The sequence below is a fragment of the Megascapheus bottae genome, chromosome 5 (assembly GCF_031878675.1).
Source record: "Megascapheus bottae isolate mThoBot1 chromosome 5, mThoBot2.hap1, whole genome shotgun sequence".
Taxonomy (NCBI): domain Eukaryota; kingdom Metazoa; phylum Chordata; class Mammalia; order Rodentia; family Geomyidae; genus Megascapheus; species Megascapheus bottae.
In genome coordinates, this window is record NC_143513.1 from 38,999,851 (window position 1) to 39,027,777 (window position 27,927).

The 27,927-nt window shown below is 40.9% G+C and overlaps 1 protein-coding gene across 2 annotated transcripts; it reads left to right on the top strand.

Moving 5' to 3' along the window:
* Positions 1–611: 611 nt before the first annotated feature.
* On the top strand, positions 612–27,887 carry Slc26a5 (solute carrier family 26 member 5). 2 transcript variants are annotated; one of them, XM_090332329.1, is made up of 18 exons: positions 612–805; positions 1,379–1,518; positions 4,941–5,051; positions 7,034–7,200; positions 7,706–7,870; positions 10,323–10,475; positions 12,605–12,687; positions 17,659–17,806; positions 18,985–19,098; positions 19,925–20,002; positions 20,838–20,933; positions 21,371–21,477; positions 22,190–22,259; positions 22,484–22,576; positions 23,954–24,061; positions 25,211–25,417; positions 26,265–26,319; positions 27,564–27,887. In XM_090332329.1, exons 1-18 carry the CDS (start codon positions 654–656, stop codon positions 27,752–27,754), a joined length of 2,238 nt encoding a protein of 745 aa, XP_090188455.1. In that variant the 5' UTR covers positions 612–653; the 3' UTR covers positions 27,755–27,887. The 2 variants fall into 2 exon arrangements, with proteins under 2 accessions (XP_090188455.1, XP_090188456.1); XM_090332330.1 differs by lacking the exon at positions 10,323–10,475.
* The last annotated feature ends 40 nt before the right edge of the window (positions 27,888–27,927 follow it).

A 27,927-nucleotide genomic window follows, 5' to 3' on the forward strand; every position in this document is an offset into this window, starting at 1 on the left:
AAAAAATCATATTAAGTGAAGTAAGCCAGACTCAAAGGAACATAGGCCCAATAATCTCCCTCATTTGTCAAAATCAGTAGAAACCTTGGGCTCCTACTAGCAGAGATTTACAATAGAACAAAATCTAGAGACATTAGGCCAAATAGTATGACACTAAATGTAAGAAACTCCAGGATAAGGAAACAAAAGCCATATAACGAGTGACTGTTGTCTCATCTCTTTTGCCATCCCTTGGTTATCTCATATTGTTACAATTTTTCACCTTGTTATCTGATATATTTTATATGTGCTTAATTGGTCATTTGAAATTGGATAGGGAAGGGGGAAATCAAGATAAGGGGGGGAAGGGTAGGAGGGAAATGGGGACCATGTCATGAGAAAGGGTATCAATGTTTGTGAAGTTATGCACCTTCTATCTGGTGAATATAATGTAACCCTTCTATTAATCACAATAAAAATTTTGAAAAAAAGAAAGAAAGAAATGCTCTGAGGTAACTGCAGCTCCTTAAACCCTAGAGAACCTGGTGGGAGTTGGTGATTACCAGTAGTCATCAGTACAATCTGGACTTCTCAAATGAACTTCTTTATCTTCTCCCTTAGTGTCACTCCAGAAATGCTTGTCTCCTGCTGTTGATGAATAATTTCAAAGTACTATGGATCATGCTGAAGAAAATGAAATCCCTGCAGCAAGCCAGAGGTACCATGTGGAAAGGCCTATCTTCAGCCATCCGGTCCTCCAAGAGAGACTCCACACGAAGGACAAGGTCACAGAATCCATCGGAGATAAGCTGAAGCAGGTGTTCACGTACGTGGTCTTACCCCATTGCGTTCCTCATATTATTTCATAAGGGAGAAGGGAGGCCCATGTATGGAGATTTGTTGCTGCAGTGGGGGAAATGAATGCTGAGTGTTCTTGCTGTGCACTCTTGCTGTCTACTCAGTGCTAGAGGTTGATTGTGAAGTGTTTGTATCAGAGTCTTTCCATGCTCATTGAATTCCCACTATGCCTGGCATTTTGTAAAGGTTCCTAAAACACAATGCATTGTTCAAAAAGAAATAATACTCTTTACCTGACATATGTAACTATAACCCCTCTGTCCACCACCTCTTTGATAGCAATAATAAATACAACAAAACCCCACATTTTCTAATTCTCCACACATCTCTGAGGTTAGCTACTTTGTCCCTTTGTCCCCCCAGAAAGGTTCCAGCATGGACTTGTTGCCAGTCTCTGACTCATACCTGCCTAGCAGTAAATGGAATGATCTATTGTGATTTTTTCCCCCTCACTCATAGATATAGAGAAAACTAAATGGCTTGAGATTAAGTCCACCCAAAAGTTCCTGATTTCTAACTTTGTCTATCTTTATCTTCTCAGATGTACTCCAAAAAAAATTCGAAATATCATCTATATGTTCTTGCCCATTACTAAATGGTTGCCAGCTTATAAATTCAAGGAGTATGTGCTGGGAGACTTAGTCTCAGGGATAAGCACTGGGGTGCTTCAGCTTCCTCAAGGTTAGTAGAATGGATTACTTTCAGTGTTTCTTTCTTTCTTTTTTTTAATTCCCTTGCTTATCCCTTAAAACTTAACTCTTTGGGGATTTCCTAAAACAAAAATGGCAGTGCTGTTTTGCAGAGCAACACATCAATCAGTTGGCATTGTCTTACCTCTTGCTAGGTCAGCATGTGGACTCTAAGAACTTAAAATATTAATGTTCTCACCTAAACACATGGAGGGTGGATTGAACATGACTTCAAAGCTAAGGGCTACTGAGTTGGATGTGAGAGAAGGAGGAAGAGGGGCGATCAGAAATGCCCTGTCCCACGGGTTTCTGTTGCAAACCTCTGAGGGATAGAGATATAATTACAGACATAATGAAAGTTGTCACAATAGGATTGAAAGATGAGTTTGAAGATGTTAAATTCAAGACGCTTCAGATAGAAAGATAGCGAAATTGGTATGCCGTGTAGATATTGAGTTGATAGTGGACTAATGAAAGCAATGTGGCTTAGAGAGATCAATATGGGAATCTTTGGCATTTATACAGCATTGAAACCATAACAGAAAACAACTAATCATCTCTGAATTGTACTAAGTAGAGAAGTAAAAGCCTGTGGAAGCAATGGAAATGAAGGATCTGATGCTGGACACTGGTGGCTCACACCTGCAATGCAAGCTACACAGGAGAATAGAATCTCACTATTGTGATTAGAAGCCAGTCTGGGCAAGAAAGTCCATGAAACTCTCGTCTCCAATTAACTACCAAACCAGCCAGAAGCGGCACTGTGCCTTAAGTGGTAGAGCACTAGCCTTGAGCACATAAAAGTTCAGGGACAGCACCCGGACCCTGATGTCAAGCATCAGGACCAGAAATGGAAAGACTTGGGAAAAAATCATAGTAAATGAAGTAAACCAACATAGGCTCAATGGTTTCCCTCATTTGTAATAATTAGTACACATCTAGGACTCTCCTAGCAGAAGATTACAATAGCGTAAAACCTAGGTACATAAGGTCATATAGGATGAAACTAAATGAAAGGGTCTCTGGGATATGGAGACAAAAGCTTTATCTTGAGAGATTGTTGTTCTTAATGTATATGTTATTTCTCTTCTCCTTTGTTGCCCTTTGGTTAATCTCATATTATTACTGTATCTGACTTTGTTACCTGGTGTATTGTATATATCTTTATTTGTTTGTTTGAAATAGGAAAGGGAAGGGGGAAAACAAGATGATTGGGAGGGGGGAGGGAAATGGGGACAAAAACATAAGAAGGGATATCAGTGTGTGAGAAGTAATGCACCTATGATTTGGTGAATGTAACTGTAATCCCTCTATAAATTACCTCAATAATAAAAAAATAAAATAAAATAAACAAAAAATTATTTAATATCTTTGAGGAATAGGAAGACTAGGAACACATGGAATTATATAATAAGGGATTGTTCAAAACACTGTTAACAGAGATCATCCACAATCAAATTTTTATCAAAAGGTAACTTTAATAATCAATAGGCTATGTCTATTGATTAGTCTTTTACTAATCAATAAAAACGGATACATATGAAATAGTATAGTTAGAGAGCTAAAGGGCAGTAATCAAATGTATTGTGATGGATAAGTGATATTAAATCTATGAAAAGATTTTTTTTGTTAAGCATGTCAGTAAAGAAGAGAAAAATGGCATGAATTAACAATGACAAAGAAAAAGGAAATGAGACCTGGTGGAGGTGGCAGGGGATTGACAGAAAGCCAGCTGGCATGGTGATACATGCCTGCAATCCCAGACCTTGGGAAGATCAACATGTAAGACAGAAAAAGTAACATGTAAGACAGAAAAAGTGCAAGTCCTAAGTAAAAAATAGTAAAGCACAGAGACTAAAGTTATGGCTCAAGTGATAGACTACCTCCTAACCACTGCAAGGTCATGAGTTCAAACCCCAGTACTATAAAAGGAAGGCAGGAAGAGGAAAGGGAAGGGAAATGAGGAGGAAGAGAAGGGAGAAGAAGATGAGAAGGGAGGGGAGAAGGAAGGGAAGGGCAGGGCAGGGCAGGGCCATGGACAAGTGACAACTGAGCTATCAGAGAACAAGAAACTGAAATTTACAATCCCCCTTGAAAAACACCAGGGACCTAGAGGCTGTAAATTGTTGTCAAAGCTAGGCGACAAAGGCCTAAAAGGAAGAGATTGGCTAAATGTCTGTGTAAGTAGCACAAAAGTACTTGGGTGTTCACCCTCATACTATGTACTAATTGAGAGAGTGATTGGAGCCCTAATTGGAGCTGTTAGGATTAAGTAAAAGCCTGCATGTTTAACTGCGGACAGATAAAGTTTCCTTCCCTGTCCTGCTAAGCTACAAGTGCCTGCAAAGAGACTTACACCTGTAATCCCAGCTACTTAGGACCCTGGGACCAAGAGGATTGTAATTTGCATCTAGCAGGAAAACTGTAGACTCCACCCCCAAAAATAACTAGCAAAAAAGCAGGGCTGGAGCATGGCTCAAGTATCTAGTGCCTGCTGAGCAAGCATAAAGCCCTGAGTTAAAACTCCAGTACCACCAAAAAATAAAATTTAAAAACAGCCCAAGGCAGATGGTAAACTCTTTCCAGACAAGAGATATACCATGAGGATTTGAGGTCTCCTAATGAAGAAATTTGCCAGGCACCAAATTGCCTGACAATATATCCCACCCATAAACAAAGTGAACCAAAGCATATGAGTCTTCAAGAAAAAGGAAGACCATGGTGCCAGGAGCATGCCCTAGTTGTAGAGTGCTTGTCTAGCATGCACCAAGCCCTGTGTTCAACGCCTCAGTACCACATACACAGATAAAAAAAAGAAAGAAAGGAAAAACCAAACCACCCTGAAAGAAGGAACTCATCTGAAACAAAAGGTAGAAAGGAAAAGCCCTTAGAAACAGAAAATTGCATTGAATCCATGAAACAAGAGCAAGGGGGTATTTTTAAGTTGTTATTATAAAGGTAAACTGCAGAGAGGTTACAGTTACACAAGTAAGGTGAGGAGTACATTTCTTTTTGGACAATGTCTCCTCTTCCCTGGCTCTCTCCCAGCTCCACCCAAGAGGGTAGTTTTGAAAAGAGCATCAGAGAATGGGAAAAAACTCGTAAACTCATAGGAACTACAAAATGGGATGACAATGGGAATGATCTTTCACAGTTCCCACGGGTCACTATTGGGCTGGAAAAATTCGTCCCCACTGGCAGAAGGGACATGGCAGGGAGCACTGTGTCAGCCCGGCCTCAACGGGCACAGGGTTGCATTGGGGTTGGGGTGGAAGTTCAGGCAGCTAAAACACACCAGTTATGTTACTATAATGAATTTCTCCTAGTCATCAGAGAAAGTGAACTCAGAAGAAAATACATGTCTTTGTCCTTCTGTCTTCTAATCATCCCTCTTTTCTGCCTTGGAACCCACAGGCTTGGCCTTCGCAATGCTAGCAGCTGTACCTCCCATATTCGGCCTTTACTCTTCGTTTTATCCTGTTATCATGTATTGTTTTCTTGGAACCTCCAGACACATATCCATAGGTAAATGGTTATACTTGATATTCTAACACATTTCCTTTTCAGTCTCCAAGCTTTACAATGTACCAAAGAAATACTTGCCTTCAAAGCATCTGCTTATGTAACTTCTGCTATTCGATGTATAGTGGGGGTTTTAAAACATATACACCTCTCAGCTGAGAATGTAGATTAGTGATAGTGCTTGCTTGACATGCATGAGACCCTGGTTCTGTGCTTGGCACTAGGAGGAAAATGCACATACATCTATATCACACACACACACACACATACACACACACACACACACACCCCAAGATTTCTAAAACTAGTAGCTTTCTTGCAATTCTTAGGACAATTTTCTTAGGTATAGTGTACTTATTGAGATCTGTAGAATGAGATACATACTTTATTTCCTAATATGATTTGTTTCTGTCTGATTATCCCTCTTATTTATTTAACAGTGCTATTCATGTTCCTAATTAACATGCACATGTATCATTGTCACTAGATTTTAGACTCTGAATTGTACATGTTTTCTTTTTAGTGGACTGGATTGGATTGAAATGAATTTCATAGTAATATCAATGTTTTATAAGGCTACTATCAGGGAACATTCACACAAGGTTTCAAATGTCTACTGCTGGACAAAAATTCCTCTACACAAAATTTGGCAGCATATATATTATATATGTGTATATCTTTTATTAAAAATATGATTAAATGGTGGGGTTTTTTCTTTTTTGGGGGGGTGGACAAAGGTAGGCGTAGGAAGGGAAGGAGGCAGTCAGTATATGCTACGTGAAAAATGAACTGTTGAACTGGAGGTCAGGGAAGGGATGGGGAAAAGTGAAGACAGAGATGACATTGCCCACAAAACAAAATGTGCTCATAATCTGACTACAAAATGGCATCCCCTCTGTAAATACCTCAATAATAACAAGAAGAGCCGGGCTCACACTCACACACTCACTGGTGGCTCACATCTGTAATCCTACCTACTCAGGAGATTGAGATCTGAGGATCACAGTTCAAAGCCAGTCCAGGCAGAAAAGTCCCTGTGAGACTCCTATCTTCAATTAACCGCTCAAAAACTAGCAGTGGCACTATGGTTCAAGTGGTAGATTGCTACCCTTGAGTGCTACCCTTGTGCACTAGCCTTGAGGCTCAGGGACAGGGCCAAGGTCCTGAGTTGAAGCCCCACAACTGACAATATGTATGTATGTATGTATGTATGTATGTATGTATGTATGTGTCCATGTATGTATGTGTGTATGCATGTGTATGTATGTGTACTGTAACAATAAAATTACATTTTTTAAATGACAATTTTAAACTTCAAAAATAAACCAGAGCTGGGGATAGCTCATAATAGTTGCCTACAAGCTTAAAGCCCTAAATTTAATCCCTAGCACTATACTATGCATACATACATACATGCATATACATACATGTATGCATGCGTGCATGCGGGTCTTAGCAGGGTTCTCTTCCCTTTCTTCTCCCTCTTCTTCCAAGTGCTCCCAGGAACTTCCTTGCAAGTAGCTAGGTTTCAGCATCAGTTTCACAGGTCTTGGTTAGAAGCCACATCACTTTGCAGCATCTAGCCTCAGAAGTCACATGGTCACTGTGATCTATTCTTTCAGTTGCTAACAAATCATAAATGCACTCAGATTCAAGGGCAGAAGATCTGGACTTAGATGGGGAAATGTCCTGGTCCTGAGAGCAGGACATTGTTGTCAGTTTTAGAAAGTGCAGTATGCACACACACACACACACACACACACACACACACACACACACACACACACCAATGGCAGGCCACTCAAGGAGGGCAGTGCCGTTTTAAGGATTAGCATTACAGCATGTCTTACACCCTGGCCACTGTCCCAGGAGGTGCACTAGAAATAGTTTCCCTGAACCTCTGAATAGGAGTCCTTTAACACATCCCATCGGTTTGAGCTTTCCTGAGTCCCTGAACAAGAGTCATTAACACTTCATCATTTCAGGGCCTTTTGCTGTTATTAGCTTGATGATTGGTGGTGTGGCTGTTCGGTTAGTGCCCGATGACATAGTCATTCCGGGAGGAGTGAATTCCACCAATGGTACGGAAGCCAGAGATGCCTTGAGGGTCAAAGTGGCCATGTCCGTGACCTTACTTTCAGGTATCATTCAGGTAAGGCTCAGTGATGGGGAAAGGGATTCTGATCTGTTTTAATACTAAATGCCCAGCCAACAATTTGGACTGGTCTAAATACAATGTGAGGGTCAGCCAGCAAATTGCTGAACTCAAGGTTTACATACATAATTGGGCTGCCAGCCCAATTGCAGGCCTTAATTTTACATCTAGAGCAAAACAAGCTTGAAATAGCAGCATTGTCAGTTGTGGACATCCCCTGTCTGCTTGGGGAGGAATGGCCAGTGATTGTGTCCTATAGACCACATGACCAAGCATGATCCTGGTTCCAGGGGACCCAGAGGGCCCCAGGTGGCTCCAGCCACTGCAGACCTCCCACTATTTCCTCTCTTGCCAGTCGTTGATTTGTTAGCTTTGAGCCATTGCAGGTTGAAATGCTTAGTGGTAGAAAGTGGTCCGTGCAGACCTTTGATATGTTTTCAGTCATCTATAATGTTCTAACCTACCATGTGATTTGTTTCTTTGTCATTAAAAAAAAAAACAGTTCTGTTTAGGTGTCTGTAGGTTTGGATTTGTGGCCATCTACCTCACAGAGCCTCTTGTCCGGGGATTCACCACTGCAGCAGCTGTACATGTCTTCACCTCCATGTTAAAATACCTGTTCGGGGTTAAAACAAAGCGGTACAGTGGGATCTTCTCAGTGGTGTATGTAAGTAAGCAAATCCTGATCTCTCAGGACTAACTTTTCCTTCTTTATTCCCCCAGCCACACACCTCTTTCATCTCCTTGGCTCATTTCACTTCTGTTCCAAGAATTTACAGAAAAGGAAATGTTGTAAAAAAGAATTATTCATCCAGGGGCCGGGAGTTTGGCCTAGTGGTTAAAGTGCTTGCCTAGCATGCATGAAGACCTGGGTTCGATTCCTCGGTACCACATACGTAGAAAAAAGCCAGAAGTGGTGCTGAGCCTCAAGTGGTAGAGCTCTAGCCTTGAGAAAGTCCAAGGACAGTGCTCAGGCCCTGAGCTCAAGCCCTCCTTCCTTCTCTCCCTCTCTCCTTCCTTCCTTCTTTCCTTCCCTCCCTCCCTTCTTCCCTCCTTTCTTTCTTCCTCCCTCCCTCCCTCCTTTCCTTCCCTCCTTCTTTCTTGTCTTCCTTTATTTTTCTTTTCTTTCCTTTCTTATCTTTTTCCTTCCTTCCTTCTTTCCTCCTTTCTTTCTTTCTTTCTTTCTCTCTCTCCTTCCTTTCTTTTTTGCAATTCTTGTTTTTATTTAATTTTATTGTCAAGGTGATATACAGAGGGATTTACAATTACATATGTAAGGTAGTGAGTATATTTCTTGTCTAATATTGTTACATATTCCCCCATTTTTTCCCACTTTCCCTCCCCCAATCACCCCCCTCAAGTTGTAAAGTTAATTTCCAATATAGTGTCTTGTATCACTCATACAAGACACATTGTACTGGTTCACCTTTTGTCCTTTGTCTTATCATTTTGTTGTTCCCCTTCCCTTCCTCAATTCAGATAAACATATATACAAGACACAGCGTACCTGGACCGGCAGTGTGGCTTAGTGGTAGAGCGCTTGACTAGCATGCATGAAGCCCCAGGTTTGATTCATCAGTACCACATAGACAGAAGAAGAATAAAGACACAAGTTACCAAAATCAAATACAATGACAACAGGGGATAAACTAAAAGGGAAAAAAATGAAAGAAAAAAGAAATAACTTGACACCGTACATTAAAAACAGCAACAACTAAGAGAAAACTTCTTGTTTCTATATCTTGAGTTCATTTTGCTTAACATCATCCTATATGGTCATATGTACATAGCCATTAAGCTATTGTGATCCTCTTCTAGGACAATCCTAGACATATACTAACTGCTACAAATGAGGGAAACCATGGAATCTATGTTTCTTTAAGCCTGGCTTTCTTCACTTAATATAATTTTTTCCAATTTACAGAAAAGGAAATGCTGTAAAAATGCTGTAAAGAATGTTTCCATTTCCTTACAAATGGGGCAATGTCATTCTTTCTGATGGAAGAAAAGGATTTCATTGTGTATATAAACCACATTTTCTTTCTTTCTTCTTCCCTTCCTTTTTCCTTCCTTCCTTCCTTCTTTCCTTCTTCTTCCTTTCTTTCTCTCTCTCTCTCTCTCTCTCTCTCTCTCTCTCTCTCTCTCTCTCTCTCTCACTCTCTCGCTCTCTTTCTCCTCTTCTCTTCTCTTTCTTTTTTCTTTTATGCCAGTTCTCGGGCTTAAACTCACAGCCTTGGTGCTGTCACTGAGGTGTTTTTTTTTTCCTCAAGGGTAGTGCTGCTCTACCACTTGAGAAAAATCCCCATTTCTAGAATTTTTTGGTACTTAATTAGAGATAAGAATCTTGTAGACAACCAAACATCTAAATATTTATCTATGAGCAACCATAGTTTTTGTAAACAGATAGATTTGATTTTTACATAAAACGATTGCAATATTTTACTATAAATTAATATTCACAATATTTTATTAGGCTTTCAGTAATCACCCAACTTGTTGGTGGTCAACAACTTTCCTGCCCAGGCTGTCCTTAAACCAGGACCCTCAGATCTCAGCCTCCTAAGGAGCTAGGATTACAAGCGTAAGCCACTAGTGCCCAGGTAGATCAAGGTTGCATTTTCTGAATCTTATAATAACCATGTCAAGATATCCACATGTCAAACATTAAACAGTGTGAAATGATTGGATATGAATTAAAATCACCCAATTGTATAACAGTTACGCTGGAGATTGAACCAGGTTCTTGTGTGACCATCTATCGTGGAATCATACTCTTGACTTTTCCCCCCTCAGTGTGAGCTCATCTGAATTGTGTAAAGATTTTTTATTGTGGCAAAATCAACACAAAATGCACCACTTGAGGTGCACAATTTAGTGGGTCATTTATGTACAGCAGTGTGTGCCCATAGCACCCTCCTGGTCCAGTCCTTCTCCTCATCCTCCACAGAAGCTCCTCATCATTAGCCAGGTTCTGCCACTGCCTTTCCGCCTAGGCCGGATGTCCTCTAGCCCATGACCTCTGCATCCATGAATTTTCTGACCGAGGTATTCCCTGCGTGTTGAGTCATGCAATAGGGGCCATTTCTTGATATAAACATCCAGTGTTCCCTGTGTTGCAGAGTACAGTTGCTGTGTTGCAGAATGTTAAAAACCTCAACGTGTGTTCCCTAGGCGTTGGCCTGATGGTTTTTGGTTTGCTCTTGGGTGGCAAGGAGTTTAATGAGAGATTTAAAGAGAAACTTCCAGCACCCATTCCTTTAGAGTTCTTTGCGGTAAGTCCTCCCGGGCGGCTGATCTGTGCAGATGCCACAACCCCATGGGCTAGGCTTCATAACGGATTCTGACATGGAAGACTTGGAGTCACAGGATCTCCTTTTCTCCTGGTTCTTCCAAGAGAACTAAATACAGCTAAAAAGGAAAAAAGATCAATAAAAATTAAACATATACCCTCATATTTTTTTAACCAGTCCTGGGGCTTGAACTCAGGTCCTGGGCACTGTTCTTGGACACTTTTTGCTCAAAGCTAGTGCTCTGCCACTTGAGCCACAGTGCCACTTCTGGCTTTTTCTGTGTCTATGGTACTGAGGAATTGAAGCCAGGGCTTCATGCATGCTAGACAAGCACTGTACCACTAAACTATGCTCCCAGCCCACACAGAGATAAATGAGTATAAAGGGTTTTTGTCTTTAATACTAACTTCTCAAGAGGCTGAGATCTGAGGATCTCAGTTTGACCCCAACTAAGGCAGGAAAGTCCATGAACTCTTACCTAAGGTTAACCAACAGAAAGCTAGATCTATGGCTCAAATGGTAGAGAATCAGTGTTCAGCAAAAGCTCAGGCATATCACCCAGCCTCTGAGTTCAAGTCCCCTGTACCAGCTGGGGGGTGTGGTGGGGGGAGATAGTTGAAGACTCTTTGTTCACATTTTTAATGTGTTACTAAGAATGATGGATCTTTAGGGTATTTATTTCTATCAGATTATCATCTAATTCTTTTGAAAGAGCACATACTGTTTTGATAACAAATTTTAAAGAGGCTAGAGGTGTAGCTCGTCAGGATCAAACGAGTTACTCAAGGGCAAGACCCTAAGTTCAAACCCTAATATTGACAAAAGAAAAAAAAAGAACAAAAAATTAAAAGGTCTCCATTGTTCTCATTCTCATGCCATTTCCCAGCCAAATTAAATACCTTAACATTCCATTTAATAAGTAGTTACAACCATAGCTTTTGTAAATAGATTTGATTTGTACATAAAATGACTGCACAATTTTACTATGAATATTCCTAGTATTTTGTCAGGTTCTCAGTAATCACAGTTATTTATTTTTTAATTTTATTTTAATGTATAGAGGAGTTACAGTTATATTCGCCAGATGGAAGGTGCATTATTTTTCTCACACATCGATACCCCTTCTCATGTTTTTGTCAGCACAGTTACTTATTCCTGCATACACCTGGTAGGCACTGCCCAAATCTTTAGCCTGGGGATCAGAGTGGACATCGGTCCCTCACCTCCTGATCATATGGGTAGTTTAAATTCACCCACCGTGGCCAAACACAATTCATCTATAAACTGAGTAATACTTAAGCCCTGACCTACCTCCAACTACAAGTATGTAGGCTTGCTCTGCCTCACTGAATCTTTAAAATTCAACATGCCCAGTAAGATCTTTTCACACCTGAGGCTCTGAAGCACATGATTTGGGTGCTATGAAGATAAAAGTTAAAAGCTACTTGTTGGCCAGCCCTGAGGGTACATTTCTGTTAATCCCAGGTCTGTGGAGATTGAGACGGGATTATAAATTCAGGGCCAGCCTGAACTATTTACTATTTACATAGTAAATAGCTTTTTTGAAAAAATTCAAAACCAATAGTTGTCTGGTCCAAATTTAGCCATATTAAAAAACAAAGGTTCCAGATATAAAAACAAGTTGGTTAGTACAGATCACAAAGACAAAAATCCCCCCTCCTCTCAGCTGTGGGAAGCTGAGAAAAACTTTTGACTCTATTTGGTGCCACTAGCCTAGAAAAGGAGATGCTAAGAGGATTCTGAGTTTTATTGTCTGTCATGATAATAAGCAATTTTATATTGTATTCATATGGATCCAAAGGTGAATCCCAAAGAGGCTTCATGGTCATCTAGCCACACACCTCAGCAGGACGAGAATAAAGGGAAAAGGAAGCAGCTCCAGGAAACCAGACAGCTCCTTTTCATCATGCGAGGGAGGCAGTGAGAGAAGCTAGAATTGTTGAAAGTTAGCAGTAATGCCTCTTAAGTCTCAATGTTTTTGACATACATTGAGAAATAATTTGGCTTGGCTAGCAAATTCTTTGAAGCCAATTTTTGTGACATTCGCACGTTCCTGACTAAAGCTGTATTTGGATTTGTGTCTGTTTTAGGTGGTCATGGGCACTGGCATTTCAGCTGGATTTAACTTGCAAGAATCATACAACGTGGATGTCGTTGGAACCCTCCCCCTGGGGTAGGAAATAGTTTATGTGAATTGACAGTCAATGGGTCTGCGGCTTCTACCTCCTGCAATAGCATCCTTAGGCTAAAAACGATTGCTTTCCCAGCTATCAAATAATTAAGGGCTTGAGGGTTTTGAGGCATACATGGTGTGTGTGTGTGTGTGTGTGTGTGTGTGTGTGTGTGTGTGTGTGTGTGTGCATATGTGTGCATGTGTGTATGTTTATTGTGGTTTTAAAAAAGCAAGTCATGGGGCTGCGAGTTTGGCCTAGTGGTAGAGTGCTTGCCTAGCATGCACGAAGACCTGGGTTCAATTCCTCGGTACCACATACACAGAAAAAAAGCCAGAAGTGGTGCCAGGCTCAGGTGGTAGAGCTCTAGCCTTGAGAAAGTTCAAGGACAGTGCTTCTCAGGCCCAGGACTGGCAAAAAAAAAAAAAAGCAAGGCATCATTTACCATCTTAACCAGTTTAAGTGTACACTCTAGCAGGATTAAAGTACATTCGATATGTTAGACAAATCTCTGGGACTTTTTAACTTGCAAATGTGAAACTGTACACCATTAAACAATCCCCTCATTCTCCATCCCTCTGCCCCTAATAACCATTGTTCTTTCCGTTTCTATGAATTTGGCTACTCTTGGTTGGATATCAGTTGCACCATATAGAGAATAATGACTGCCTTGTTTCATTTGACATAGTGTTTTTCAAGGTTTGTGTGTGCCATAACATATGACAGTGTTTGCTTTCCTTTTAAAAGCTGAGTAATATTCCATTGTGTGTATAGACTGTATTTTGTTTCTCCATTCGTTCATCTATAGTTATGTGGGCTGTTTCCACTGCTAGGCCTTTGTAAATAGCACGGTCTTCAAGACTAGCTTTTGATTCTATTTTATATAACCAATGTAGAATTGCTGGATAATGTAGCGCTTCAGAATTAAAAGGATTTTTTAAAGGAATCCCCATATTAGTTTCCATAACAGTGGCACCACTTTAGAATCCCATCAAAAGAGGGAAATGTTTTGTTGTTGTTGTTTATTTTATTGTGCTTTCCTTAAGTTTTTAACCATTCCTTGAATGACCCCGTAATGAAGAGAAAAAGACCTAAATCCTAGCCTACCATTTGTTGGTGTAGATTTGGGCAGGTCACTTACCTTTGCAAAGTTTCAACCTCTTCAACTGCCACATGAGTACAGTAGCATGTACTCAATCCCTAGGGCAGCTGTGGGAGCAGAGGAAGTAGGGAGGGATTTAGAGCGAGTGCTACTGCACTTTCAGCATACTTCCCAGACACACTGGATGAAGCATCAGGGACTTATTATTCCAGCAGACTATATTTTAGGCTTTATTTATTCTTTTGATCTACACTGCCTAACTCCACTTTTTTTTAATATGTTTATTCTCTTTACATTTGAAGGAACAAGCATGGTCACCACCTCTGATCCTCTCTCTCTCTCTCTCTCTCTCTCTCTCTCTCTCTCTCTCTCTCTCTCTCTCTCTCTCTCTCTCTCTCCACACACACACACTTGTCTCTGGCTTTCTCTCCCCTATACTATTCCTTTATCTCTTTCTCTCATCAACCTCTACTTTCTGACAAAAGAACAGTCAGACTTTTACCAAACAGAAGCCTCATCTCCATCCTAGAATGTCGTGGGAGGCAGAGGGAGTAGAGCATGCTGTGACAGCTGGGTACTGCCTGGTTGTCACATTTCCCTACAGTGTTCTGTGGCAGAGTTCAGCCCATGGAACCATGCCAAGGGAGGGAACTTCAAAACAAAAAGTCAATTCCATAGACTTGTTACTTGTGATTCAGTGTTCAACTATAACATACAAATTACATTTTCAATTTCAATGGACTAGAAAGTTATAAAATGTAGTTGTTAGCAGTGTTGAGGTTGAACTCAGGACCTCAGGTTTGCTAGTCACGCATTCTACAACGAGAAACCCATTTCCAGTCCTTTTTGGTTTGGTTAATTTCCAGGTAGAGCCTCACTTTATGCTCAAGCTAGCCTTTCTAGGCTCTTTGGCACTGGGATTTAAGGCATGCACCACCATAGCTCGCCATTGTGCTTCCCCTGCAGCTTGTGGTACAACCCCGTCTCCAGCCACTGATCAAGATGGAATCTCACAAGCTTTTCTCAAACTTTGATTCCCCATTCTGTCTCTAAAGTTGCAAGGGTGACAGGCTTGAGTCAGCACACCCAACTTGATAAAGTACATTTATATCTACCTCTCAGGAGATGTTTACAAATAGCCCTAATCACAATATAAATTATTACCCATTTACAAGAAAGTTTATTTTCATGTATTCAACATATGTTTATTCAATGATTTCTAGGTCCCAAAGATTCCTGTGTTAAAACAAAAACAGGCACACAGCTAAAAGTCCTTGTATTTGTGGGGCTTCTAGTCTACTAGACATAGACAGTCATGCATTAAACACACAAGTGGTGAGAAATGCTGTGAGCACTAGTGAAGCCAAGTAGGGGATCAGAAGACTGGGGCTGCTGCTGGAGGTCAGGTATCGGGGAAGGTGATATTTGAGAGACATAGACAGCCTCAGCACCTCCGTGGTGAGACCCATCCTGGGTGTAGAACTTGTCTTCTGATAGCCCACTTGTGTGCTCTTTCCATTACCTCACCCCTGGCTCTGTAGCACACTCGTGATAAACATGTGCCTTTGAGTAGATACAATAGATAATCCTATTTTATTACTGCTCACCAATACTTTGATTAAATAAAAAATCTTGTATGTGGTTTCTCCTTTTAAAAATATGCTGGTATGTTAAAATTCATGGCACCATAATTGATTCTTAATCCTTTCCTAACCCTTTGCCTTGTATCAGGTATGTTGCTTTCTTTCTATATGTGATAGCTAAATTTAAATAAGTAAAGAAGATTTTACCTTTCTGAAACTTGGCTACCCAGACACCTTATCTTTCTGGGACTTTGCCCCAAAACTAGCAGGCAACAAATAGCTTATCTAAGTAAACACAACCATACTGTTTCTCTTATCTGAGATTCTTAGTGTTATATGCCACATAATCCCAAAGCAGCAACCATTCAGTTGTTCCTAACTCTTCAGTCTTGCTTGGATGTAGCCTTGACGCTAGTCTCAGTTGGGTCCCTCCTGTAGATTAGGCATGGGAAGGTGTGAGTCTTGCTGGATGACCCGAGAGCTTTGGTCACATACATATGTGTCACCTCATCTTGAGTGACGGTGACAGCTGGGAGCTGCTTGGTTGTCACATTTCCCCACAGTTTCCACAGCACAATAGCCACACTGCTTTAGAGAATCGCTTGTGTGACAAAAAAAAAAAAAGAGCAGGACTTTGCTAGGCTTTTTAGGATGAACTCCCCTTCTCCATTTTCTGTTGTTGGAGGGCCACCCCTAATTAAGCAAGAGGGGAGACAGATTCCTCCTGGCCATGGGAGAAGCCATGCTCCCAAGCAAGTGTGAGAGGGATGGTGTTGGTCAAGTTTGAAGGCAAATGACCACCATCACATATGCATATTCATAAATGTTCACACACCACCAGGCCCAGGAAGTGACAACTGACTGTCTTAACCTCATTCCAAAAGTTGTCCTTTTGAATACTGGCCTACACACACTGCAAGGCCTTCTGTAGTTAGTACATACGCAATCAAGTAGAGAAGGACAGTTCATTCTATAGTCAGGCACGTTGTTTTTGACTTTGTGCTCCACTTGGGAAAATCACTTCAGATCTGAAAACACCCGTTTTCCCCTGGAAGTTGAGCTGTTTGGCATCTAACTTATAGGAGGGTTGTGAAGGAAACTGAGATGGCTTCTAGGAAGCACAAAGCATGTCATGTCAGCTTAGCAGAAGCTTCTCCTTGCCCTCCCTTTCCTCACTCCAGAATTTGGACCATCTTTTATGGCACCATGCTGTGATGTGAGAGAAGCAAGTGTAGACTGGAAGCTTCTTGGATTTAGACTAGGGATGAGTTGCTTTACCTCACTACATCTTGTTTTCCACAGCTGCAAAATACTGCTTACATCAGTGTCTTATTAACAAGGCTATAGGAAATAATGAAATAAGCACAGATTCTGTCACAGAGGAAGCACTTAATAGATGATTTCTGAATCTATTCGGTGATTGTTACTATTATTTAGTCCAATCCCTTCATTTGGAGCAGGATGCACTAGAAAATCCCCTATGGCTCCTTCTCTTCTAACATTCCAGGGAACATGATTTTGTGACTTTAGGACAAGCATCCCAGGAGCCAAGAATGGACAAAACCTGGGTTCCCTTTTATAGGGCTCCAAGAATTACAGTGTGGGCTCCTTCATATTGCAAGTGACTCAAGGAGTCTAAACTTCAGCTGCTCATTTCCCATGATAGACAGCAATTAAAAAGGCAGCGACATAGGAAGAGTTAATAGACTCAGAGTTCCCACCTCCAACAGCAAGAGATAAGAGTGAGAAATGTCTATAGGACAGAATTCTCCTCTGAGTTGTCCTGTCCTACACCCTCCCCACTCCAATACTGGTTCAGATGTCTTGTGGTATCTGAGCACTGTGCTGCCCCTCTCCTCTTCCTGCTTCTGTGTCTTACTTACACCTCCAGTCAGGGTGTCATGGGGTATGAGATTACTCTGCTTATAAATAACCTGGCATCTGATCTCTGCTGATAACCCATCCCAGGAGACGTTAGACCTCTGCAGTGTGAACCTGGGGAGAATCTCTCTCCCTCTCTCCCTCTCCTTCTCCCTCTCCCTCTCCCTCTCCCACTCCCCCTCTCCCTCTCCCTCTCCCACTCCCCCTCTCCCTCTTTCTCTCCCTTTCCCTCTCCCCCCACCCTCTCTCTCATGAGGGACTCTGCTTTTTCCCATGACTCACTGATCAAACGCCCAAGCATTGCTTATTTCATTTGTAAAAAATACCTCTCTCAAATGCTCCACTCTAGACTTGTGCTCTTTCCCAGTGGCCACAACACTTACACTAAAGTCAGTTTCCCTTTTCAGGCTACTCCCTCCAGCCAACCCCGACACCAGCCTCTTCCATCTCGTGTATGTGGATGCCATTGCCATAGCTATCGTTGGATTTTCAGTGACTATCTCCATGGCCAAGACCTTGGCAAATAAACACGGCTACCAGGTTGATGGCAATCAGGTAAAAGCGTCATTTACACTTGGGTCATTTGTACAGTGGTGTCACACTGCTACAATCGCTTTGTTCTGCTGTGGAGGACTAATGAACTAGATTAATCTGTCTTGATAGAAAACCCACTGAGTGAATATATATTTATATATTTAATATAATATATATATTTAAAGCATGCACTTATTCCAAAGTATAACTTGAGTTACTTATGCGCATCAGATAACTAAAACTCTGAGGAGTGCAGTCCTCCCTCCCTCCCTCCCTCCCTCACCTTAGGAACAGGAGTCCTCCTGCAATGGTGAAATTTCTTATGTGAAATGTATGGTTTGCCATACTCCTAGAGATGGTTTTTCCTCATGTTCAGTGAGGATATGGTAGACTTAACAGCCTAGGAATCAAATACCTTTCCAGAACCATGTTGGCTCCTCAAGAAGGCCTGTTTTTGTTCATTATGCCTTGAATGTGTGATTCATCACTCACATTCCACAGTATTCCCTTTAAAGCCATTTCTTGTTTTAGTTTTACAACATAACCTGAGCTATAACTTCATCATGACAATTGCCCTGTGCATTTCTAAGGAGAAATTAAAGACTCTACATCTTGGCTAAATTTAGTGATCACTAGAAATCCCTGAACAGCCTAAGATCAGGACTTGCTGGTCTCAGGAGGACATGGACATGAATTTGCTCTAAAGATGGCAGTAGTTATATATCAAAGCCTTTCTTTCTTTTTTTTTTTTGCCAGTCCTGGGCCATGAACTCAGGGCCTGAGCACTGTCCTTGTACTTTCTCAAGGCTAGAGCTCTACCACTTGAGCCTCAGCACCACTTCTGGCTTTTTTTCTATGTATGTGGTCCAAGGAATTGAACCCAGGTCCTCGTGCATGCTAGGCAAGCACTCTACCACTAGGCCAAACTCCAAGCCCCCAAAGCCTTTCTTTTAAACAATGAAATTATTTTCCCTTTTACTGCATTCTTTTTCTCTTTTAAGAAAGCATTACTTGTGTAGAAAAAGAAATGTCCAGAAATAGATACAAGAAATTTCTTATATCTGAAAGAATAAAAAAGAGACAGCTTGTGCTAATGAAGCTGTTTCTGAGGCAACCAGTCATGCTTTTCTGCCTAACGACTAAGCTCTGTCTTCTCTGTGTGTGTGTATGTGTGTGTGTTTTTTATTCTCACGGAAAAGGAGCTCATTGCCCTAGGACTGTGCAACTCCATCGGATCTCTCTTCCAGACCTTTTCCATTTCTTGCTCCTTGTCTCGAAGCCTGGTTCAGGAGGGAACTGGAGGGAAGACTCAAGTATGTATACCATATGCCTCTTTGGACCAGTGATTTTGGTAGTGATTAAATGTAAATCTCTTGATTCCATCTGAAGCCAAACAAAGATGCTCTGGCTGCGGATCCATGCTCCAGAGAGCTGTGTAGTAAATTAGAAAAAGTAAATTAGAAAAAGATTGGGTGAAGTCAATCACAAGGAACAGAAACAGTAGGAAAGAGGTATATTCTCCAGTTGAATTGGAAAGCTATACAACACTTGGTTTGCTACAAGTAAACCTTGAAGTTCAGACATGAGATACTCTCCGGAAAGCCTGATACTATGCATGGGCAGAACGCCAGCACATCCACTGGAACTTTCTTTCGTAATCGAAATGTCCGATCTTTGCATCATACAATATGGCAGCACCTTGAGACTCCTGAGCACTTGAAATATGCCCAGTATAACTAAGACCTAAAATAGTCTATGTTTATTTTAGTCTTTCTCATAGTTACATGTGACAAGTGGCTACCATATTGGACAGAAAAATGTTTGTCTGAAACCTTCTGTTCCTAACAGGTCTTAGGTTGGCATCAGACATCTTTCTCCCTCCTATGACAGAGGCATCTCTCTGAAGATACTGAAGTATTTCAGTTTCTATTTGAAAGCTATAAGAAGAGCAAACACTTCAAAGAGGGAGCGGGATAGAGTTGTAGGGTTATGAAATGGAAATGGTATGGATAACTGATTTGAATCCATATTTTCTTGATTTTTTTCCCGCAATGCTTATGAAAAGAATAAGACCAGCCTATGTTCTGCCTCTTACTCCAGTCTCCTAAAATCTACTCCCATGTGTCTTCCCTTATTCAGCTTGCAGGTTGTTTGGCCTCATTAATGATTCTACTGGTCATACTAGCCACTGGATTCCTCTTTGAGTCACTACCCCAGGTGTGTAGTATGTAGAATCTTGCTGTTATATTTCTTTTGATTTTCGTGGACATCCTATGGGCTTTTACAATAATCTTAGCTAGATTGTATGGGAAAGATCCAAGGCTAGAACTAACTAAGATCCTGCTCATAATAACTGGCAGCCACTAAGAGAGCTTGGGAAAGTCTTCTCCACATCCCCTCATCTCATTTTCCTTGTCCACAAAGAGGGGATTGGAGTGGCTAACTTCCATGCTCTCTCTTTGACTTACATTTTTATTAAAAATGTGAGAATTGGGCCAGGAGTTTGGCCTAGTGGTAGAGTGCTTTCCTAGCACGCATAAAGACCTGGGTTCGATTCCTCAGTACCACATACATAGATAAAAGTCAGAAGTGGTGCTATGGCTCAAGTGGTAGAGCTCTAGCCTTGAGAAAACACAAGGACAGTGCTCATGCTCTGAGCCCAAGCCCAGGAATGGCAATAAATAAATAAATAAATAAATAAATAAATAAATAAATAAATGTGAGGATGTGTAAACACATAAAACATTTATTTGCTGATATATTTAGTATAGGAGAGGAGGAAAATGCAAAGAAAATTATAAGAAGTCCCTGAGTACAATAATTTCTGAGTGCCACGTTTAATTCTGAGGGTCTTGACTGCCACACAGTGTAGTTGAACAACTAAGACACAAAGTCTGGTTTTCAAAGGCCCATGGCTCGGCTCATGTCTCCAAAGATGCCCTAAGTGCCGCATAGGAAGTGAGTGGGGAGACGAGGTGGTGAGTACAGCAGGAGGGTCCAGCAAAGGGGGCTGTGTGGAGAGGAGCGGCATGGGTAATGTGCTGTGTTTCAGGCTGTGCTGTCTGCCATTGTGATCGTCAACCTGAAAGGAATGTTTATGCAGTTCACAGACCTGCCCTTCTTCTGGAGAACCAGCAAAATAGAGTTGGTAAGTGACGGAGATGGTTAGGCTAACATCACAGCAGCAATGGTTATTAATGTTAAGGAAAATGTGAGAAAGATAAGAATGCAGTTCGTTCTATGCAGTACAGGCAAGTTGTTCTGTCTAATTAAGCAAGATAAACTGTGTGTGTGCACTTGCTTGTTGGCACTGAACCCTGAACTCAAAGCTGAGCACTGTCCCTTCTATTTTGCTCAAGGCTGGTGTTCTACTAAGCCTTTTGTTTTGTTTTGTTTTTGTTCTCTTTGGGTAGTGATTAATTAAAGGTAAAAATCTCACAGCCTTTCCTATCCAGGCTAGCTTCAAAGCATGATCGTGGGGCTCAGTCTCCTAAGTAGCTAAGATTACAGCATCTGACTTTGTGTTCTTCGTTCTTATGGAATTTTTAGTCTGCTCCTCCATAACGTTTTCTGACTTTCACTTAGACCATCTGGCTGACCACTTTTGTGTCCTCCTTGTTCCTGGGATTGGACTATGGTTTGATCACTGCTGTCATCATTGCTCTGCTGACTGTGATTTATAGAACACAGAGGTAGGTGTCCATCTTGAATTAGGTATGAATTTCCTGCCTGAGATAACAAGGTTGACTTTAAGCATAAACTATTGGTTATTGCTAGTTAGTGTGAGAGAGTGGTATAACTTTATATGGCCCACTGACTGAAGAAACAAAATGCCACATAAAAAGTTCCATATAGGGTCGATGCAGTGTTTCTGCAGGTATTTCTATCTATTCAGGAGTCGGAGATCAGGATATTATGAGTCAAAGCCATTCAGGATAAAAAGTTCTTGAGACAGATTATAGTAGTGTGTGTGCCTGTTTTCTCAACTTCAGGGACAGAAGGGTGGCTGGGAATAGTAATGCACTTCTGTCATCCCTAGCAGCAAGACAAATCACTAATAGGATCACAACACAGTAAGCTTTGGCCTAAAGTGAAAATAGCCAATGAAAAGTGTGGCTACATGTGTGGTAGTTCCCTCAGTGTTCCTTCCTCCCCTCTTACTGGTAGGAAGTTAAGCCCAATAAGTTAGGCATAAAATACTTAGGAAAACACTGTTGGCATTAAGCAAAAATCATCACAAAAAAGAGAAAACACATGATAGAAATAACCTGGACTTGAGAGTCGGATAAACCTGGGTTCTGCTCTTAGCTATAATTGTGTGAGCTCTGTGATTTTACATAACCTCCATGCTGCAAATCTCTGCACACCATGTTTAAATCACATGCTGTCACTCTCTATCTCTAGTCCGAGCTACAAAGTCCTGGGACAACTTCCTGACACCGATGTGTATATTGACATAGACGCATACCAGGAGGTAGGGCCTTTTTCTTGTATTTTAAAAAAGATTTCATGTGTTGTGATTGTCTAATAAGTGTTTGTATCCAAGACAAAAAGCAAAAATGAAAGGGTGAAGGGGAGGGGCATCTCAATGTTTATATTTGTGTTCACTTTGGAGGAGGAGGGAGGCTATTGCAATTCTCATCCTGAAATAGTCAGAATATATTATTATATTGAAGTGTTCTCTGTGTCACTTCTTAGGTGAAAGAAATTCCTGGAATAAAGATATTCCAAATAAATGCACCAATTTACTATGCAAATAGTGACTTATACAACAATGCGTTAGTAAGAAAGGTGAGTCACAAGCAATCACGGCACTTGCTTCTTAGCCTGGGACATGCAGATTGACTGGGATGTCTCAGTAACATCATCATAACTATTTCATTGTCCCTCTCCTTTGTTTCCTTTATCTTTATTAAACTTGGTGTATGTTGGACTTTCTCAAGGCTAGAGCTCTACCACATGAGCCTCAGCGCCACTTCCGGCTTTTCTCTATGTATGTGGTACCGAGGAATTGAACCCAGGTCTTCATGCATGCTAGGCAAGCACTCTACCACTAGGCCAAACTCCCAGCCCACTCTTTTTTTGTTGTTTTTTGGTGGGTCATGGGGCTTGAACTCTGGGCCTGGGTGCTGTCCCTGAGCTCTTCAGCTCAAGGCTACCACCATACCCCTTGAGCCATAGCCCCACTTCCCACCCTGTCTCCTTCTATCCTTACATCCCTCCAGTGTCTCCCCTCAGCCTGCCCTAGAACATGCTTCAGGTTCCAGATATTCATTTTGTTAAATGGTTTGTTTGTTGTTTAAACAAACCTTTTTTTGACTGTGTCAAAACACCGATAACCTAAAATTTACTACTGAAGCATTCTCAGAGAGTGACATTAAACACATTCATACAACTGTGCAGCCATTGCCACTACTCACTTTTGTTTTAAGAAAGTGAAAAAAAAATCTTAAATTTCTTTAGGGGGATTTGTGGGTTTCTTTGGTTATGTTTACAATTCAATCTCCACTATCTATCAACTGGCAAAGTCTTAAATATGAAGAATCTGATATCAATATTCACAAGACAATATGTTGGAAATGTACTCTACAACTTGGGAGGGGGTGGGGGGAAGTGGGAGAAAAACATGGAAAAGGGTCACAAGACATAATGTACTCACTGCCCTACAAATGTAACTGCAACCCCTCTATACATCACTCTGATAATAAAATAAAATAAAACTTAAAACAAAGAATCTGAAAAATATAAGTGATCAATGGTACCCTAAAAACCTCTCTTTGATGGTTTGAGTAAAGAAAGAATAAGAAAATCTACTAATCTCCTTTTTTTTTTGTCCAGTCCTGGGCCTTGAACTCAGGGCCTAAGCACTAGCTTTAGGCTTTCTCAGGGCTAGAGCTCTACTTCTTGAGCCACATCACCATTTCTAGCTTTTTTCTATGTATGTGGTACTGAGGAATCAAACCCCGGTCTTCATGCATGCTAGGCAAGCACTCTACCACTAGGCCAAACTCCCAGCCCCTCTATTAATCTCTTAGTGGAGTAACTTAGTTTGGGTTATTGAAGGGTAATATAGCAAGCTCCATGGGGAGAGAGTTGAAGATTTGCTGGGGTTTGAGTGGGTCCCTTGTAGCCACGAAGTGATTTTTTAACATTGCTTTTTTTGTGAAGACTGGAGTGAACCCAGCTCTCATAATGGGTGCAAGAAGAAAGGCCATGAGAAAGTATGCTAAGGAAGTTGGAAATGCAAATATGGCAAATGCGACAGTGGTTAAAGTGGTGAGTTGAAGTCTTTCCACCATCATTTCCCTTTGTCTCTTGATCTGCAGTTCCCTCCATCTTTCCTCGTGGTTAAAACCTAAACACAGCATGAAGCTACTAATAGGGCAAAGCCCGCAAATAATCTATCTTCTATGCATTTAAAAGTATGTCATAAGATTAGTTATGAGGGCTGGGAGTAGAGCCTAGTGGTAGAGTGCTCACTTAGCATGCTGCATGCTTGAAGCCCTGGGTTCCACTCCTTGGTCCCACATACCAGAAATGGTGCTGTGGCTATGGCAGAGCTCTAGCCTTGAGGAGAGAGGGACAGAGAGACAGAGAGACAGAGAGAGAAAGAGAGAGGGAGACAGAGACAGAGACAGAGAGACAGAGACAGACAGACAGAGAGAGACAGAGACAGACAGACAGAGAGAAAGACAGAGATAGAGACAGAGACAGATTATCAATGAGGATACTTTTGAAATAAGTATTGAATACATTGCTTTGAAAATAAAAATTAACTAGGAGGAAAACAGACCTAGGGCTTGAACTTGGGAACTGTGCACTTTCCCTGAGCTTTTATGATCAAAGCTAGCCCTCTACCACTTGAGCCACAGCTCCACTTCTAGCTTTCCTGCCTGGGATGGTTTCAAAACCATGATCCTCAGATCTCAGCCTTCTGAGTAGCTAGAATTAGAGGAATGAGCCACTGGCCCTGGCAAGATTTTTTAAAGAAAGAAAATGAAATATCACTCACTATCTAATGGTAAATTCGAACTTTGACATAGATTTAGTCAGCTGATAGATGAAAAGCTTGAAGACTTGTTTTTGCTGTTCAAATTTATGGTAACTCATGAGCTGTCATGCTTGAGTCATTAAAACAGTTTTAGGAATTATGACAAAAATGGAGAAATTCACTAAGAAATGTAGGTTGTGTTAGATCAAAAAATGTGGAGCAGTAGGAAGAGATGGGAAGAAGCTGAGCCAAAACTGTGTTCTGTGCATGTCTATTTTGGTCAAATTATGAAGCTGGATATAGCAAATATTCTAGAAGGAATCAGCATAGTCAGTAACTTGACAATGTAAGGGCTAAAATACCATGAGAAATCATTCTCACCACCAAAACCGGAAGTAGTACATGGATTTTTTATTTGATTTCATTTTTGAAAGGATGCAGAAGGTACCAAGCCTGAAGAAGATGGCACCAAGCCTGAAGAGGAGGAGGATGAAGTAAAATATCCCCCTATTGTCATCAAAAACGCGTTTCCTGAAGAACTCCAAAGATTCATGCCTCCCAGGGAAAATGTTCATACTATTATTCTGGATTTTACGCAAGTCAATTTTATTGATTCTGTTGGAGTGAAAACCCTGGCAGGGGTAAGAATCACCTTGCCTATACTTCTGTGGCCACTGGCACCATCAGTCACTGCAGAGAGTTGTAGTACAGGCCTTTTCATACTGTGCTGCTGTTTCAACTTTTGATCATGGGAAATATGTAAGCATAGAGAAGTAAACAGCATGGCATACTAAATCCCCGTGTAGCTGTCACCCAGCTCCAATAATTATGCATTTGTGGACAATCTGATTTCATTTATTCCTTAATCTACTTTCTCTTAGTTTAACACACACTGTTTTCACTTCATCTGTCAATATTTCAGTTGTATATCTCTTTTAAAAACATAATGCCACACTGAGTAAATTTTAGTATTTTTGGGCCAAGTCCTGGGACTTGAACTCAGGGCCTGAGTGCTTTCCCACTGTGGGCACTCTCCCACTTGAGCTCAGCTCCACCTCTAGCTCCCTGATGATTAATTGGACTCAGGGACTTTCCTGCCTGGGTGGCTTTGAATCATGATCCTCAAATCTCAGCCTCCTAAGTTACTGGTGCAGGAGCACTGGTGCCCAGCAATTTAAATATTTTTGATACCCCTAGTTATCACTATGGGAAAAATAAAAAACTACAAAATTACTTGTAATGAATTAGCTAAAAATGCTAACTATTAAGGCTGAGTAGAACAAGGTTAAAAAAAATAGAGCATTTCCAGATATTTAAATATAAATATATATTAGTAAAAAAATGACTTCTATGGGGCAGAATCAGGAGAAACTAATTATTTTTTTTCATGTATTTTTATTGTAATAGAAGCATTACATTATATTCACTAGATAAAAGGTGCATTACTTTACATATGAGAAACTAAACTTAATTTCAACATTATTACAGATTGTAAAGGAATATGGAGATGTCGGTATTTATGTATATTTAGCAGGATGCAGTGGTGAGTACACCTTTAAGATGGGAAAAATCTTAGCATTCTAGGTTTTTTTTAATTTTATATTTGAAATAGCATACATTTATTATATGAGTAATGTAAAGTACAAAATATTTTTGGAATACCTTGCCTGCTATTGTTTTCTATTGTATTTTGCTGGAAATAGTCCTAAAAATGAAATCCATGGTGTTGGAGTTGTGGCTCAGGTAGTCCCACCAGCCAATGCATGAAACTGTCACATAGCTTTGGTCCTAATACTGGACAAAACATGACATTTATATGTGCCTGTTACCCTAACACTCAGGAGGCTAAGGTAGGAGGGTCACACGTTCCAGGTCAGACTCAGTAACATAGAGAGAGAAAGACACAAAGAAAGAGATGAAAGAGACAGACAGATAGACGGGATTGGGAAAAGGCAAAAATGTACATTACAAATGCCAAGTACAGCAATGTGTTGTACATGTATATCATTTTGGTCATCACATGTCTATAAAAGCAAACAACTGGGAAAAACTAAAGTGTCAAATGAAAAAAAATCAATCAGCTAAAAGCAGCAGATAGTCTTTTTTTTTAAACAACAAATGCAGAATAGTCTAAAATAATATGTATAGTGTATTTGTTTTTTTTACCAAACCTGGGGTTTGACCTCAGGGCCTGGGCACTGTCCTTGGGCTTTCTCGAGGCTAGAACTCTACCACTTGAGCCACAGCACCATTTTCGGCTTTTTCCTGTGTATTTGGTACTGAAGAATGGAACCCAGGGCTTCATGCATGTTAGGCAAGCCTTCTACCACTAGGCCACACTCCCGGTTCCTGTATAGTGCTTTTTTTTTTTTTAATAATAGGAGATTGTTTGTTTTTGCTTTGGTTTTGTTTTCAGACAGGTTCTCATTCTCCTGCCTCATCCTCCCTAGTATTGTGATTACAGGTGTGCACTATCACAGCATCCAGAATATATATTCATATATATATATATTTGTCGGTCATGGGGCTTGAACTTTGGGCCTGGGCACTGTCCCTGAGTTCTTCAGTATTCTTATATATTTATATGTGCATAGAAATCCTGGAATACACCAATAGTAATGATAGTAGCTTCCTGAGGCGGAAGAGAGATGTGATGTGATGAAGACAGTGCTTGGAGTGAGACTTTACAGCATTCTAATGTTTATGCTCAATAAAAGTATTGTTTTTACTGTTCAGGACCCAAATCCAGAAAGTGGAATGACTTTTCTTCTTGTTTCTTTTTTCTAGCACAAGTTGTGAATGACCTCACTCGGAATAGGTTTTTTGAAAATCCTGCCTTACAGGAGCTGCTATTCCACAGCATTCATGATGCAGTCCTAGGCAGCCAACTTCGAGAGGCCCTGGAACAAGAAGCCTCAGCTTCTCCTCCCCAAGAGGACCTGGAGCCCAATGCCACTCCTACCACACCCGAGGCATAGAGGAAGGTCTCAGGCTGGGAGGGGCTTTTGCATCTCACAGAAAACTTGTGACCCATACATTTGAAATATTAGCCCCTAGTAGTCAAGGCTTGATTTGGAGGGTGAATGATTCATATATCAAGATGTATCTTACTTGTGTTCTTTTTTAATTGAATATTTCAGAGACAGAGTGG